We start from the raw sequence: 16846 nt of genomic DNA on the forward strand, positions 1-16846 counted from the left end.
CTGTTGAAGGAAGAATGACGTGTTACCATAATACTTTTAATGTAATGACTTTTGTTCAGGATTATGAAAAAATTTGAATTATTTCTTTCCAGCCATTTCATTTCATATTTATACAGTTTAGCTAGCCAACCAAAAAGAAAGAAAATAAAGGAAAAAGATATTTGGCCAGATGACACACAGAGAGAATGCTAACATGAGTTCAATGCATGGAGTTCTTGGTTGCTCTGTTCCACAGACCGGGGCAAAGCAACGATGTTCTGGTGAAGGCTAAACAGAACGCCAGGTCAGTCCATTTTTACTGGGCTCAAGAAAATTCTCAATTAAAGCATCAATCAGTTTCTTCAATTCCTCTTCTAGCAAGGCAGTGTCACTGAGGAAAAAGGTTAACAGTTTTAAAATTCTTTATTTCCATAGCCTTAAAATGTGCTTAAATTGTTGTAATTTTTTAAGAGTGCATATACTTTATGGGATGATTAAATAACTGGTAAACAAGACAGAAATTCACTCGGGTAAAACAAAACAAGACCAAAAGTGGGAAGAGAGGAGTCACACTCACAGAAAACAACTTTCTCACAAACTGAAATTGAACTGCATTAAAAGGAGGTCCTTGGTACATGAAACATGGATGAGTTAGAGTATATCTAAAGACTGCTCCTAAAGCAGGCAATTTAAATGGCTCAGAACACCAACACCAGGTATTAAGATAAACTGGCTTCCTGAAATACTTCAAGGCACACCTCTTACCGATTATTATGGGATGATACAGCATATCTTTTAGGAAGTAAAGAAAGAAGTGTGACTAAAAATATAAGATGTTTAAAAAAATACCAAGTATTCCCTTCAAAGTCATCACTTGAAGAGCTGCCATTACCCCAAATATCTCTCTTTTCGGACTGCCTTCACAGTCATTCTACAAGCTATACAACAAATTTAATTTTTATTATGGTAATAATCACCTTTCATTTTAAATCAAAGATAGCACTGTTCAATTTGCTTTACTTTAAACTCTGCTCTGAATGGCTTCAGGAGGTCATTTTCTCCCCCCAAAGGAAATAAAATCTACTCTTAAACACAAGGTTTACAGAAATACTAAATAATTAATGTACATTGCTCTGAAGGCAATTCCAAAGAAAAAAAATCTCCTTCCCAAATAGATATTGACCAATGACAACATTATAGGAGATACTACTCATAAAAGTTTAAATACCCTCTAAATGTTATTAAAGTCAAGTTAATCACAATTTATACTCTTAAAAGGATATTAATTCAGCATATTAAGTCAAATCATATTAAATGTAGAAAATGAATATTTGGCAATGAACAAATTATTTGTTGATCATTTCTTTATGCTTAGCCTAAATAGTTCAAGCTTTACAGAGTCTTCCAAGGAATATAAATTCACTAAAAAATTAAGATTCAGTTCCCAAATAATGCAGTTTTTTTGGAAAATAGTCTGGCAGTTCCTCAAAAAGTTAAACATAGAACTTACCATATGACCCAGCAGTTCTCCTTATGTAAGTATGACATATACCCAAGTTAAAAGAAAATATATGTCCACACAGAAACTTGAACACAAACATTCAGATCACCATTATTCATAACAGCCAAAATATGGAAATAACCTAAATGTCCCTCCTCTGGTAAACAGATTAAAAATATGGTGTATCTATACAGTAGAATATCACTGGGCCATGAAAACAAAATTTCTAAAAAAGGAATAAGGTACTGATTCATGCCAACATGGATGAACCTTGAAAACATTATGCTAAATAAAAGATGCCAGTCACAAAGGACCACATATTGTGTCATTCCATTTATATGAAATGTCCAGAATAAGAAAATCTAGAATGACAAGTAGTAGACTAGTGGTTGCCTAGGGCTGGGAAGAAGGAGAATAAGGATTGACGGCTAACTGGGAGAGGCTTTCTTTCTGAGGTGATGAAAATGTTCTAAAATCGATTATAGTGATGTTTCTACAACTCTGACTATACTAAAGACCACTGTATTGTGCACTTTAAATGGGTGAGCTATAGGGTATGTGAATTACATCTCTTAAATAAAGCATTTTTTAGTTAATGCTTACTGGAGTACATTGCTATACCATGTTGTGTTAGCTTCTGGGGTACAGCAAAGTGAAATCAGTTCTGAAATCAATCAAGCTTTTATATATACATAATATTTTAACAGTTGATTCCTACCTCTGGTCAGGTGATGCGCACATCTCTGCATAATACTTTATCTTCGGTTCTGTTCCACTAGTCCGAAGAGTAGCAACACAGCCATTTTGAAAAGTAAATGTAATCATTTGGCTGCTTTTGCTTACAGGCAGCACCTAGGCACAATTGTAACAACGGCTCAATTACACTTGGTACCTTTCTCATTTTCAAGAGTTGTAAAATGCATTTCACTTATATGAGGTGTGTAAAGCGGTAAAACTCATAGAAAGAGAAAGAAGCAAGGCAGTTGCCAAAGGCTAGGGGGAGGGAGAAATGGAGACTTATTTAGTGGGTATAGAGTTTCAGTTTAGCAAGATGAAGTTCTGGAGATCTGTTACACAACAATGTGATTATTAACATTACTGAGCTCTTAAAAATAGTTAAGAGGATAAATTTTATGTTTTTTATTTTTGCATGCTCAGTCATTCAGTAGTGTCCAGCTCTTGGCGACCCTATGGACTGTAGCCTGCTAGGCTCCTCTGTCCACAATATTATCCAGGCAAGAACACTGGCATGGGTTGCCATTTCCTCCTCCAGGGGATCTTCCTGACTCAGGGATCAAACCTGTGTCTCCTGTGGCTCCTGCACTGGCAGCAGATTCTTTACTACTGAGCTACCTGGGAAGGCCCTGCATTTTTTTTTCTTTTTTTACTGCAATTAAAAAATTTTTAAATATTTTAAAGAACTTTAAAATACAAAAGATTACATTCATAATAGTTCATAACTGTACCATTTACTATTTATAATTGTAGAAGTATTGGATTATATACCTTATACACATGATCTCCAGGTCTCAACAATAATCCTGCAAAGTAAATATTACCGACAATTTACAGAGAAGGTTCAAAGAGGGTAAACGACCTGTTCAAGGTAATCAGCTAAGTGGCAGAGCAAGAAGTTGAAACCTGGCCTATCTGTCCCAAAGTCCAAACTACCCCTACTTTTGCAAAGTGCTTTACAATTTCAAGATACTTTCGCAGATAGTTTTTCAACAGTCTCCAAAGCAGAGGGCACACATCCTAGAGGGCAGGCAAAATAATCCACTGGGGTACAAATATATATAATTACCTAAAAATTAAACAAGAATGAAGCTTTACTGACATAAATATATAGATTAACACAGGTACTCTTCCTGAACCACAAATCAGTCTGTGAAGGTATCTTGAGGGAACCATGGGGGTTGTACTAGGGCAGAGGGGTTGACAGTGGAGCCTTTCCTCAGGTGTCCTGAGCTTGGTCCTCTCCGTGACTGGTACTCCTAGTTGCTCAAGGCAGAGACCTTCCTTCCCTCCCGTCTGTTCCACTCACAGACCATCAACTAGCAAGTCCTGCTTATTCTATCCTTTATTTAACTCAACTTTGTCAGGCTCTGTCCTTCACTGCTGCCACCATATTACATTCCGGCTCCTGTTGTCTCTCATCTCCGTTACTGAAACAGCATACTAATTGATCTTCTTCTCACCCTTCTCCAACCCACTCACTGTACATGCCATCCTTCCTTGAACTCCGTACTACTGCTGTAGAGAACTACTTGTGGTTCCTTGAAAGAAAACATGACTTCTCACCTCCAGACATAGCACTTACTGCTCCCTTTGCCTCAAACATCCTCTGTTCCTCCCACACCTGGATAATTCCTGCCCAAACTCTAGAACACTGCTCACAAAGTCCTCTGCAAAGCCCTGCGTGAGCCCCTCAAATCTGAGTAAGGGTCTTTCCTATGCTCCTTTATGGCACTCTTATGCACCCCCTAGTCATTTTGTAATCAGTTTACTTGACTGTTTCCCTACTAGACTCCTACTGTGTCTTTGTCATTACTGTCTTCTCAGTGTAGCACAGAAGGGTTTTGATAAATGCCTATTGAACACACAGATGAATGTCAATCTGAAGTTGGAGAAGAAAGAACTCAGGAAGTCTTTGACAGTCACTATATGACCCCAGGGGATTAACAAATATCCATACTACAAGCCTTACAAAATTTGTTGCAAGCATAAGTGGAGAATAGATAGGAAAGCACTTGGAATAACAAATGTCATAAACTTTAAGGGGAGTCAAGAGGGGAAAAGCATCATACCAAGAACTATTCTAACCACAGCAACACTAGAGAAATAAAAAGAAGCAAAACATTTGGTTCTTCTTTTCAAGTAGTTTATAAACACACAAGAACATACGTGCATATAGACAGAATAACAACAACAAAGAGCCAATTCTGTTTGACTGGATGAAAATACACAAAGGGAATATGAGTAGTATTCTACATAAGAGGCTGCAGATTTTCCAAAATATATTATGCTCCTAGACTCTTGAGACAATATCAGACCATTATACATGGAAATTTAGGTTAATAATAACAATCATAATAGTAACAAAATAAATATAATCAGCAATCTATGGCATTTAAAGGTTAGTTGAGCACCTACTGTGTAGGCAAGAGCTTTGAGAGGCATAAAGGTATATTAGAAATGAATCTGCCATGCAAAAGACAATGGTAACATGACATAGAAAGTGATAAGTGAGCAGAGGAAGGCACAATATATAAAGAAACCTCAGGAGGAAGATATCTGATTATGAGACCTGGAGGGTACATGGAGGAGGTGACATCTGCATGAAGTCTTAAATAATGGCTAAAGTGTGAATCTGCAGCAGTAGGAAGAAAAGGTGGATTAAGGAAAAAGCTTGAGCAAAAATAGAAAAATAATTTTTAATGTATATATGTAAGAAGTATTTGTAAGTTATTCCATTTGGCTAGAGGTATAGGAAATAAGGTTGAAAAGGGATACCACTGAGCCACCTAGGAAGCCACGCATTCATAGGGAATAAGGTTGAATGGGAAGTTAAAATTTCCCTAAAAAGACACATAGCTTTGAAATTATAGGCATTTATTTATTTATTCATTTATTTTTTTAGGTGCTAAGATTATCAGTAAAACATTCATCTTTTAAAATTATATAGTCTATTTTTAAAATTTTAATTGAAATATAGTTGATTTATAATGTTGTGTTAGTTTCAGGTGTACAGCTATACATATATATATTCTTTTTTAGATTCTTTTCTATTATAGGTTATTACAAGATCTTGAGTATAGTTCATACTATGAAGTAGGTCCATGTTGGTCATTTATTTAATGTGTGTATATTTTAACTCCAAAGAAAGTTAGTGACTTAGTCGTGTTTGACTCTTTGTAATCCCATGGACTGTAGCTCACCAGGCTCCTCTGTCTATGGAATTCTCCAAGCAAGAATACTGGAGAGGGTTGCCATTTCCTTTTCCAGAGGATCTTCCTGACCCAGGGATGGAATCCAGGTCTCACTCATTGCTCCATCTACCGACAGAGCCACCCTTAACTCCAAACTCCTACTTAATCCCCCATCCCTTTTCTTCTTTTGTAAGCAAAAGTTTGTTTTCTATGTCTGTGAGTTTGTTTCTGTTTTGTAAATAAGTTCATTTGTATATTTTTTAAGATTCCACATAAAAGCAATATCATATGATGAAATTATAGGCTTTTAGACTTAAAAAAATTTTCAACATTATTTAGCATTATCACACTTTTTCCCTCCCTCCCACCCTCCCTTCCTCATTCTGTCTCTCATCCTCCTTCCCATTCCCCACCCTCAGGGCATACTATACCCCTGGGGAGTGATGAGGATGGGATGGGTGAGAGTCAGAGTCAGTTAGTGAACTTACAACTGCTCTGGAGAAAAACAAGGATCCTAAGTTTTAAGAAACTCACAGGCTTGACCTTCCATTTTGCTGTAGTATGAATTATTACAAATTGTTAAAAACTTAAAAATATAGGTACTTACTGATTTCTTATTAGGCTGGCTGCTGTCATATCCAGTGGTAATATCTCGTACGTGCAATATAGCAAATGTCCCACAAAACTTGGGGTATTCTTTTGGAGAATCAAAATTGCGAAGCCTTTCAAATATACTTTTGATGGTAGTTGGATCATAACATAAGAAATATGAAGTTTTTGAAATATGATAACCATATCTGTACAAAGATTTAAAGTGTTAAAATCACATTTCAAGTCACCCTTTAGAAAAGTACAAATTAAAGATAAGCCTATTATTGTGTTAAGCAGATAGTGGCAGTACTTAATGCAGACAATATTAGTACTTTTTAAAAAGGAATGACTATTCCTCAAAACAAGTTTATAAAGTTAAAAGTAGCACCAAAAAAATTAGAACACGAAATTCCAAATAGTAGAACTTACTTTTCATAAACATTAATCAGTTGCTGTTTCAATGTTATGTTCATGGTTTCCAGGTAAGATGCCATCTCAGCAACAACAACGGCTGCACTCACACCATCTTTATCCAAAACGGAAGTTCCACACAGAAAACCTAAGAATTAAAAAACTCTTTAAAAAGGAGGAAAACATAAGCCTACATATAATTTCAGTAGTTTCATATTTCTTCAGAAAGATCAATGCATTTAAGAACCTGGTAATAAAGGAAACCCACTGATACCGAGCATATGTAGGGGACCTTTAAGGGTTTGTTTTTTTTCTGATGAGAAATGTATACACATTTCTGAGTTCTTGATAGTTTTTATAACTCAAAGTGTAAAACCAGATGACAAAAATTCCTCTCTATAGAATCACTATATTTGAAAAAAGTGCTCTCATTCATATTTCAAATATTTTAATTTTTACTACTTACCTATAGACTCTTCAAATGAAAAAAGGACTTCTTTCCCATTTTCCAGGAGGTCTTTTATCCTACTTCCAATCCATTTAAAACCTGGTAATGTTTCCTGAAATGCAGAAGAGGCCACTCTAGTTAAGTGACTCTCTCAAAAAAATATATATATTAGAGAAAAGCCCATCACTAAATGCACATAACACTTCAATAATGATCTTCTGTTATGGTCTTCAGTCCACAAAGATTTATACAGTGGTAAACATAGTCATAAAGTGCATGGATATATATACATTGCCACAACCTGCTATTTATTGAGCATAGTAATAGTGATGTAATTCACCAAATATAATCCAATAAGTGGTGATGTATATAGTCACAAAGTACCATAAATCCACACATATATTATCATCATACACTATTTATCAAGTACTGTAATAGTTGCTTTACATCATTATCTTTTGCAACGCTCACAAAAACTCTGTTACTGAAACAGAGGCTCAGAGGTTGAGTAAATTTGCCTAAGAGTACCCTGCATATGAGAGAGCCAGGATTCAATATCACTTCTCAGAAACTGCTCTTCAAGTTGCATTGTAAGCACTAATGTAAAAGTGCCTACAAAGGTTGTAATTTAGTCCCTCTGAGTAACCAAAGGCCACAAAGCTTTTTAACAATGCACTTTCAACATTATCACAACATATACTTGAACCAAGTATCCTTTTACCATAACACCATGGCCCAAATAAAACCATCAAGAAAGTTACTAGGTTCTTCTTTGGTAATTAGATTTGAGGACTTTTCATCTGATAAGCTGCTGCTGCTGCTGCTCCTAAGTCGCTTCAGTAGTGTCCGACTCTATGCGACCCCATAGATGGCAGCCCACCAGGCTCCCCCATCCCTGGGATTCTCCAGGCAAGAACACTGGAGTGGGTTGCCATTTCCTTCTCCAATGCATGAAAGTGAAAAATGAAAGTGAAGTCGCTCAGTCGTGTCCGACTCTTAGTGACCCCATGGACTGCAGCCTACCAGGCTCCTCCGTCCATGGGATTTTCCAGGCAAGAGTACTGGAGTGGGGTGCCATTGCCTTCTCCGTCTGATGAGCTAGTGTTCATTTTAAAGACACGAACTGCTTTAGAGTCAGAAAGCATGTGATACACAGTGACTCTAGAGCTCTCTTACTAATTTAAGATTTCTCATTCACCTCTCCACCTCCTCACTGGGAAAAAAAACAAAAAAAAGCCCAAAATCTCTGCAGCACCACCTCCAGGAATAAAAACAAGAAAGCACATATATAATATTGGTCTTTAGAATCATGTTTTTTCTCTTTTCTGCTCATTATGGATTTTCTTGCTACAAAGAAAAGACCCTGATGCTGGGAAAGACTGACGACAGGAGGAAAAGGGGGCAATAGAGGATGAGACGGTTGGATAGCATCACTGACTCAATGAACATGAGTTTGAGCAAACTCCAGGAGATAGTAAATGACAGAGAAGCCTGGCATGCTGCAGTACATGGGGTCGTAAAGAGTTGGATATGACTGAGTGAATGAACAACAACAGTAGTAATTCAGAATTTTAGGTTTGAATGAATTTTCAATTTCCTCTATTTTGCTGTTTGTAATTTAGAAAGCCAGAGATTGAAAGTTCTATTTCATTAAGAAAGGTACAATTTTCTTTTAGTTAGCCTATTAGTGTTAAGATCTATAGCTTGACTGTGGCTCAAGGCCCAGAGGTGACTTTTTCACTGATACTTGGCCAAGTGGGCAGAGGAAAAGCAACTTAATTGGCATTAGTCCCAGTAGCTATAAAAGGGGTCAGTTTAACTGCCCGAGGTTCACAAAGGTTAATGATCTGTGCTGAGAGAGAATCATTATGTTTTTTGGATGTAGATCACTGGGTCTTAATTTGTAATTTAGGAGACTACTTAAAGTTTCTTTTTTTTAATTTTATTTAAAAGTTTCTTAAGACTGAACCTGAAGAGGCTAAACAAGTGGTCATGACACCTACAGTTTTTTGGAGTGGAGTTTATGTTATTTATGAGGTCACTGGGAGCCAGATTTTCTTCGTAAGAAAGCCAGATACTGTTGTATGGAAAAATGAGCATTAATGCAATTTGTAAGAATGTTTATCTTAGTTTCAGAAACTCACATATAGGATGAATTTGGCTCAAGGTTTCCAAACTATCAAAAAGACTTAATCTTTTAGTTAAGTGTTAATAGAATTTGAAAAAAAAGAGGGAATTAGAAATGAAATCAATAAAAGTCAACTTTGGTGGGGAGATGGCTTTAGCTTACAGAAATAGGTTTAGAAAAGGAGCACATAGATATTACCTATTCTTACCTCAAAGTGAAATCCTTCTTTTAGTGCAATTGCCTTCAAAATTTTGGAAGAGACTGTGGTGGCTAACATATAAATGTTCTTCACATCAGCATTTCTTGATTTGCTTTTCTTCCAGCAATCAAACATCCACCACCCAAACAACGCAGCCAGCTCATTCCCTGTGAAAACTTTCCAAACACCACTGTAGAGAGAATGAAAATTCAAGTCAAGATCTTTGTAACTTGTCATTAAAACTTCTTGACCCCAGGACCTACAAATTACCATCCTTCACAAAGGAAAACCTAAAAACTACTGTATGGGATTTCTGAGAAAACATTTACTATTACTTTTCTAACTGATCAGGGTGAGCTTAGAGTAGGAATGGCAGCAATGTACTTTGAAAAGCTATGACACTGTTACTTGTATTTTCTTACTTAAAGAGAAAAAGGTTATAATATGGTGTCCTTTTTATGTAAGGACATTAGTCATGACATTATAATGGCAAAAATACACAACAACCCAAAGAACCATGATTAGGAAATGATTACATTCATAAAGCAATGTTTTGAGATACTACACTAGTTTTAAAATTAATATTTTAAACAATATTTAAAGATAGAGAAAAATGCTCATAGTACAGTATTATGTGGAAAATAATCAAGACACAAATTTATATATATATATATAGGATGATCACAATTTTATAAAAAACAAATATATCTTGAATATTTGAATGAAGAAAACAGGAAGGAAACATCAAAATATCAACCTAGGCGGTTATCTCTGGATTGTGGGCTTACAGGAGATTTCTTTTCTTTTTATTTTTTTAAATTTATTTCCAATGAGCCTGTAAGACTTAAAATCAAAAACTGTTTTTCAAAGTTTAAGATTTTAATCAAGTAACAGTTTCTACTTACTTCTCCTGAAGTTCTGCCACTGCCAGTCGGTCTGCATCAGGATCTGTAGCCAGCACTATCCGGGCATTTTCTTTCTCTGCCAGTCTCAAAGAAAGTTCCTGAAATAGTGACCCAAAAAGCTGAATTACATTGACGATGTTAAATTCAAAGTTCATATTCCTAAATGTAGGCACTATGTTAGTGATAATGAATTTCAGAAGGAATATAGTTTGGCTAACTTTTTTTAACTTTATTTTGTAGAAGTATAGTTGATTTACAAGGTTGTGTTGATATCTGCTGTACAGCAAAGTGGTTCAGGTACACATATATATATTCATTCTTTTTCACATTCTTTTCCGCTATGGTTTATCACGGGATATTGAATATAGTTCCCTGTGCTATATAGTAGGACCTTGTTGTTTATCCATTCCATATGTAATAGTTTGCATCTGCTAATCTAGTTTGGCTAAATTTAAAATAAGACTAGGAAGTAGGGAAATCCACCACAGGGACTTCAAACAAAACAGAATATATGGCTCTAATATAATTTAAAAGATGTAAGCTAAAGTAGTTTTTGCTTCTGTAAGTAATCTTTGAATTGTCAGAGTCCTATCCACATGATAAACTTTAATATACTAAACCATAATTTGAATACAGAAAAAATATACCAGTACAGATTCTCCTTCTTCAGGATTTGGGCATTTAACAGTAGAAAAGTCTGGATCAGGATCTTTTTGTTCTGGTACTGGAATTGGAGGCTTAAAACCAAATACTTGAAAAGCCAATTGTACATAGTCATGTCCGACTCCATGAAAAGATGTATGTACAAATTTCAAGGTGGTCTTTGAGTTTAATTCCCTGTAAAGGAATATATCATTCAATCACTGTCATAAAACTCATTACTTGTGGTATAATTAAAATAATCTCAAGAAAAGGCTAAAATCTATTTTGTCAGAATAGGAAAACTACACTCAACAAACCATAAACCATAATGTTTTCTGAAAACAGTGTTAGCTATTTATGGAACAGTTATAGAAACATGGAAATTGTATAGAAACATCAAATTTTAGAGGAAATTTCCTTATCTTATATACAGTGAATATATATATTGAGTTATAATTTTTAAAACTTTATTAAGAGGTAATTAGTAGTAGTTAAAAAGTAGTTTAAAAGTGCTAGTGGCTAAGTCATGTCTGACTCTTTGTGACCCCGTGGACTGTAGTCTATCAGGCTCCTCTGTCCATGGAATTCTCCAGGCAAGAATACAGGTGTGGGTAGCCATTCCCTTCTCCAGGGAATCTTCCTGACCCAGAGATTGATCCCAGATCTCTTGCATTACAGGTGAATTCTTTACCATCTGAACCACCAGGGAAACCCATCAATATACTATAAATTTATTCTTCTAAAGTACACAATTCAGTGGTTTTCACTATATTCACAGAGTTGTTCAACCATTACCATAATCAACTTTAGAAAATTCTAATTACCCCAGAGCCACCACACCCTAACCCTCCCATTTTTCCCAGCCATAGGCAACCACTAATATACTTTCTGTTTCTATCTCTATTGATTTGTCTACACTAGACATTTCATTGGAGAAGGCAATGGCACCCCACTCCAGTACTCTTGCCTGGAAAATCCCATGGACGGAGGAGCCTGGTAGGCTGCAGTCCATGGGGTCGCTAAGAGTCAGACACAACTGAGCGATTTCACTTTCACTTTTCATTTTCATGCACTGGAGAAGGAAATGGCAACCCACTCCAGTGTTCTTGCCTGGAGAATCCCAGGGACGGGGGAGCCTGATGGGCTGCCGTCTATGGGGTTGCACAGAGTCGAACACGAATGAAGCGACTTAGTAGCAGCAGCAGCAGCAGCAGCAGACATTTCATATCAATATAATCATACAATATGTGGTCCTTTGTGACTGGCTTCCTTCACTTAGCCTATTTTTAAAATTTATCCATGTTGTAGTATGCAACAGTATTTCTTTTTTACTGCTGAATAATATTTCAATGTATGGATATACTACGAACATATTTCTAGCCATTCATCTATTGATGAATATTTGAATATTTGGGTTATTTCTACTTTTTGACTACTATGAACTGTATTATTTACCTACAATTTTAATATAATGAATAGCCAACACATTTTTATCCTTATTTTTTTTTGTTGTTAATCTTATATTAAGGTAATATTATCCTACATTCCCCCTTGGATACCTGTAAAAACAGATCTTTTTCAGATCATCCATGTATCTTCTACAAATGTCCTGCAAAGGATCTCTCTTTAGTGGGCTGGTATCCACTAAATTATCATTCCAAGAACCATTCCAGGGTTCCACACATTCTTCTATACATTTTAAAATTTCTTTATCATGAGGAGATGTGATCTGAGCACCATTTTCCCAGTAAACCTAGAAGATAGGTAAACACAGCTATAAGCACTTGAAATGTTGACCATATGTTTTCTTAGCTACAGTAGGGATATTTGACTTTACAAAGAAGCATACCAAATTAGTCAAGTAGACAATGTCAATGCCGGACTAACTTAATAAATACCTAAGGATATTGATGGTAATGATTCCAAAGGGACTTTTCAACAAAATGATTCTGTATTATTTTCTCATTTAGAAGAAGTACATATTAATAACAATACAAGTAAAATATAATCAGGGCACCATTATGATATTGTTAAAATATGCATATATTGTAGCATCCAATCATAATCTTAGATCTATAATTATATACTAAAGAAGATCTAAGAAACCATGGAAAAAACTCAATATTATAAAATTTTAGCATTATAAAGTGGTTCTGTTATATGATAAAGAAGAATTTATTTTTCAGCTATAAATTAAACTAGAATTTATGTCACACCAAATAAAGTCTATTCCAGGGAAGACAACAAACATATTAATTATTCCATACACATTTTGGTATATTTATTTTCAGTATTTAATGAAAATACATTTCATTAAGTTGTCAGTCTGTCAAGTAGCCAAATCAACAAGACATTAGGAACAGTTAACAAAAAAAGCAGAAAATGTATTTCTATAATTCACAGGATCTCAAAGTTAGAAGGGACTCATCTATACCAACTTCTCCCATGTATTTGACGTCAATCCCTTCTACCACATCCTGAATGAAGGAAAGAAGAATACTTTTGAATATATACTATGTACTAAACTTTGTGCCAAGCAATATGGTAGACTAGATGACTAAAAAAGCTAAAGTAGAAAAAGTATTGTCTAAAATGCACAGCTTAGTTCACAAAAATGAAAGAGAAAACTCCAGGCAGTGGGAAAAAATGAAAGAATGATAAACTTGAATGATAAAGCTGTGCATTGATGCTGTGGCCAACTGGCCTTTGAGAAGGCCAACTTGCCATTTATCTGGTTCTTGACTGTAATGCCCAGGTGGAAAGCAGGAAAATGGAACTGAGATGTCCTTCTTAGTGGAAATATAGAATAGAAAAAGTTCTGTCCACTATTACTGAAAGATGATAAGGTAGCATGTCTCTCTTCTTAAGTTCTGGGTGATTAAAAAATTTCAAATCTGAGGCCTACAGTAACATAAAAATTGCTCCCAGTTGGTGAAACTCCTGAGGTTCCTACAGAAATTTAAAAAACAAAACCAAAAATCCAGTTGAAGGGATGCTCCCACATTCCAAGCAGCCAACAAGATCCTGTTCATGAGCCCTGAAGGCTCTCCATGAAAATTTATTTAACATGAGAAAAATAATCTTGGCCTTTCTCCCTGCCTTTCCTCTTACCTTATATGTGAATGTGATGCCTAGAGGTACAGCACCCCTTATACAATAAGCACTTGAAGAAAAGGCCAAAACAAAACTGCAGGGATGCTAGGTCCAACAACACTGAGCTGTAGAACCATACCAGTTGCCACATACTTCTGATTTTTTGTTATGTTAGACAAATTAACTCCTATCAACTTTAACCACTTTTGTGGGTTTTCTGAACCTGTAGCAGAAAGCATCCCTCCCTGATACAGTAACAGAGAAATCGGTGCAAAAAAATATACCCAGGAATAAACTTAAAAAGAAATATGAAAGATGAAAAATCTTTAAAATGTGACTAAAGGGTCTAAAAGAAGGAAATGGCAATCCACTCCAGTACTCTTGCCTGGAAAATTCCATGGATGGAGGAGCGTGGTAGGCTACAGTCCATGAGGTTGCAAAGAGTCGGACACGACTGAGCAACTTCGCTTAAAGGGTCTAAAAGTAGTCTTGGAAGAATAGAAAGATACATTCTGTTCTTGAATAAAGAGACTCAAAAATTACAAAAATACTGAAGCTCTCTAAAGTAATGTACAAGTGAAATATGATACCAATAAAGCTGAAATAATTTTTCCAGATGGAGAAAAATACCATAAGAACACTCACAGAAAAATAGTCAAAAGGTAAACAATAATATGAAAGACAGATGACCAAGAGCTACTTTGGAGTTTTCACAAATCTACAAGGACAAGAGCAACTACCGAAGACAAAAATGAGTAAAGCCTTTAATAGACTTTTCAGGAAAGGGAACACAAATATCTTATAAATGTATGAAAAGATGCTCAACCTCACTCACAAGACAAGTACAGATTCAAGATGACATTTCCACATATCTGACTGGCAAAGATGAAAAGGTCTGACAAACAATAATGGATGGTGTGGGGTAAAGACCCTCCTATACTGCTGGTGGGAGTAGCAGCTGGAACCACCACCTTGAACAGAGAATGACAACCTTTATTTCATAGATCCTTTGACTCTGAAGTTTCACATCTAGAAACTTATTCTATAACTCAGCAGGGCCATAGGAATATAACGTGAGCCACAATGCAAGCCACGTATTTCACATGCCTTTTTTGTATTAAGTCCTCGAAATCTGGTGTGTATTTTACATTTACAACACATCTCAATTCAGACTAGTCATATTTTAAGTGTTGGGTAATCATAGGTGGCTGGTGGCTATCAGATTGGACAGTGCAGCTACCGAGAATAAGAATAAAAACAACAGGTAACTCTGATCGAGTATTTATCAGAGCCAGATACTATACAAGCATTTTTCATGCACTGTCTCCCTTAATCATAACTCTTGCCCTAAAATACTGGTTCTATTATTACTCTCAGTTTACAGCTGGGGAAACCAAAGCATAGAGAAATTAAGTAATTATCTTAGATTACAAAGCTTCTGCGTGGTGGAGGTAAGTTTCAAACCCAGTCCATAACACTCTTGAAAGTGAAAAGTGAAAGTGAAGTCGCTCAGTCATGTCTGACTCTTTGAGACCCCATGGACTGTAGCCTACCAGCCTCCTCTGTCCATGGGATTTTCCAGGCAATAGTACTGGAGTGGATTGCCATTTCCTTCTCCAGGGGATCTTCCTGACCCAGGGATTAAACCTAGGTCTCCCACATTGCAGACAGACACTTTACCGTCTGAGCCACCAGGGAAGTCCCAAGTGGTTAAGATAAAACCACTATTCTATAATGACTCTATAAATCTACTTGTGTATACGAACAAAGATGTGTATAGAAAAACATTCACTGTAGCACATTTGAAAGCAGTAGCAGATTAGAAACAAAATAAAATGTTTATCAACAAGGATTGGTTAAATAAATTAGGATTCATCCATATAGGTTTTTAAAGATGAATGAGGCAAACCTATTTATAGATCGACTGATGTAGAGGATGATCTCTGAGACTGTTTCACACTGTTGTGTGAAAAAAACAAGGTGCAGAACACTATATATAATACCCTGACATTTATGAGGGGAAAAAGAGGGACTGACCAATACTACACATATGATTACACAGGCATAGATTACCTCTGGAAGGAAACTAAAACCAGAAACAGTATTTGCTTCTGAAAAGAGATGCTCGGGGCAAGGGGTGGGAGAAATACTCTTTATTGTTTTAGCTTTTTATAATGTTTAACTTTTATACCTTTTACCTTGTGCTTATACTTCTTAAAGTATAAGAAAAAATATATAAAATATATATAATATAAAAAAAATCTTTGAGGGTCTACTCTATGACAAGTATGTTCAATAACAATAAATATCAAAACAAAGTCCCACCACCCATCAGCTTATATTGGGGAATTGGGGAGGGAGGAGGATTGAACAAACAAGTCAATAAACAAACAAGATAATTCATTATAAAAAAAGCAGGTAATTATAGACAGTGATACGTTCTATGAAGAAAATAAATAAAATGAAGAGAAGATCATTGAGGGAAGCCACTTCAGATAAGGTGGCCAAGGAAGGTCTCTTCAAGGAAGCAACATCTGGGCAGGAAACTTAAGGATGAAAATAAGCAAGTCTGCAAGATTTGGGGAAGAGCAATCCAAGCAGAGGAACAAATGAAAGGCTCAGAGCCTTTTGGAGGCTCTGGAGGAACTGGGAGAATGGAAAGAAGCTGCAGTGTGACCAAGACACAGTGAGCACAGAAGAGGACTGAATGGAATGAGGTGGAAGAGGCAGGCAAGAGAGAGAATCCTATAAGCCCCAAGGTAAGGAGATTGGATTTAGCAGGAAAGCTAACATGACCTGTTTATATTTTAAAAGATCCTCTGGCTGCTTAGTGGAAAATGGACTGCAGGGAAGAGGAATGGAAGCAGGGAAGAAACCAGCTAGGACAATGTTGTTCAGGCAAAGACAATGGTTTAGAATCGTGGAGGGAGAAGACACGGGCAGAAGTAAACACATTCTACACAGATTTTGGATGCAGAATTTGTAGAACCTGTTAGTAAATTAAATGTCTGGCGTGAAGA

At 36.0% G+C, this 16846-nt stretch overlaps 1 protein-coding gene across 1 annotated transcript in view; it reads right to left on the reverse strand.

Moving 5' to 3' along the window:
• Nucleotides 1-267: 267 nt before the first annotated feature.
• PGM2L1 (phosphoglucomutase 2 like 1) overlaps nucleotides 268-16846 on the reverse strand; it is a 54622-nt gene continuing 38043 nt past the window's right edge. The window contains exons 6-14 of the mRNA XM_052652946.1: nucleotides 12293-12486; nucleotides 10739-10928; nucleotides 10092-10189; nucleotides 9196-9376; nucleotides 6878-6971; nucleotides 6430-6559; nucleotides 6017-6206; nucleotides 2199-2332; nucleotides 268-370 (exon numbers count right to left, since the gene is read on the reverse strand). Coding sequence (XP_052508906.1) covers nucleotides 268-370; nucleotides 2199-2332; nucleotides 6017-6206; nucleotides 6430-6559; nucleotides 6878-6971; nucleotides 9196-9376; nucleotides 10092-10189; nucleotides 10739-10928; nucleotides 12293-12486 — 1314 coding nt within the window. The remainder of the gene's footprint in view (nucleotides 371-2198; nucleotides 2333-6016; nucleotides 6207-6429; nucleotides 6560-6877; nucleotides 6972-9195; nucleotides 9377-10091; nucleotides 10190-10738; nucleotides 10929-12292; nucleotides 12487-16846) is intronic.

Source organism: Budorcas taxicolor, chromosome 15 (assembly GCF_023091745.1).
Source record: "Budorcas taxicolor isolate Tak-1 chromosome 15, Takin1.1, whole genome shotgun sequence".
Classification (NCBI taxonomy): Eukaryota; Metazoa; Chordata; class Mammalia; order Artiodactyla; family Bovidae; genus Budorcas; species Budorcas taxicolor.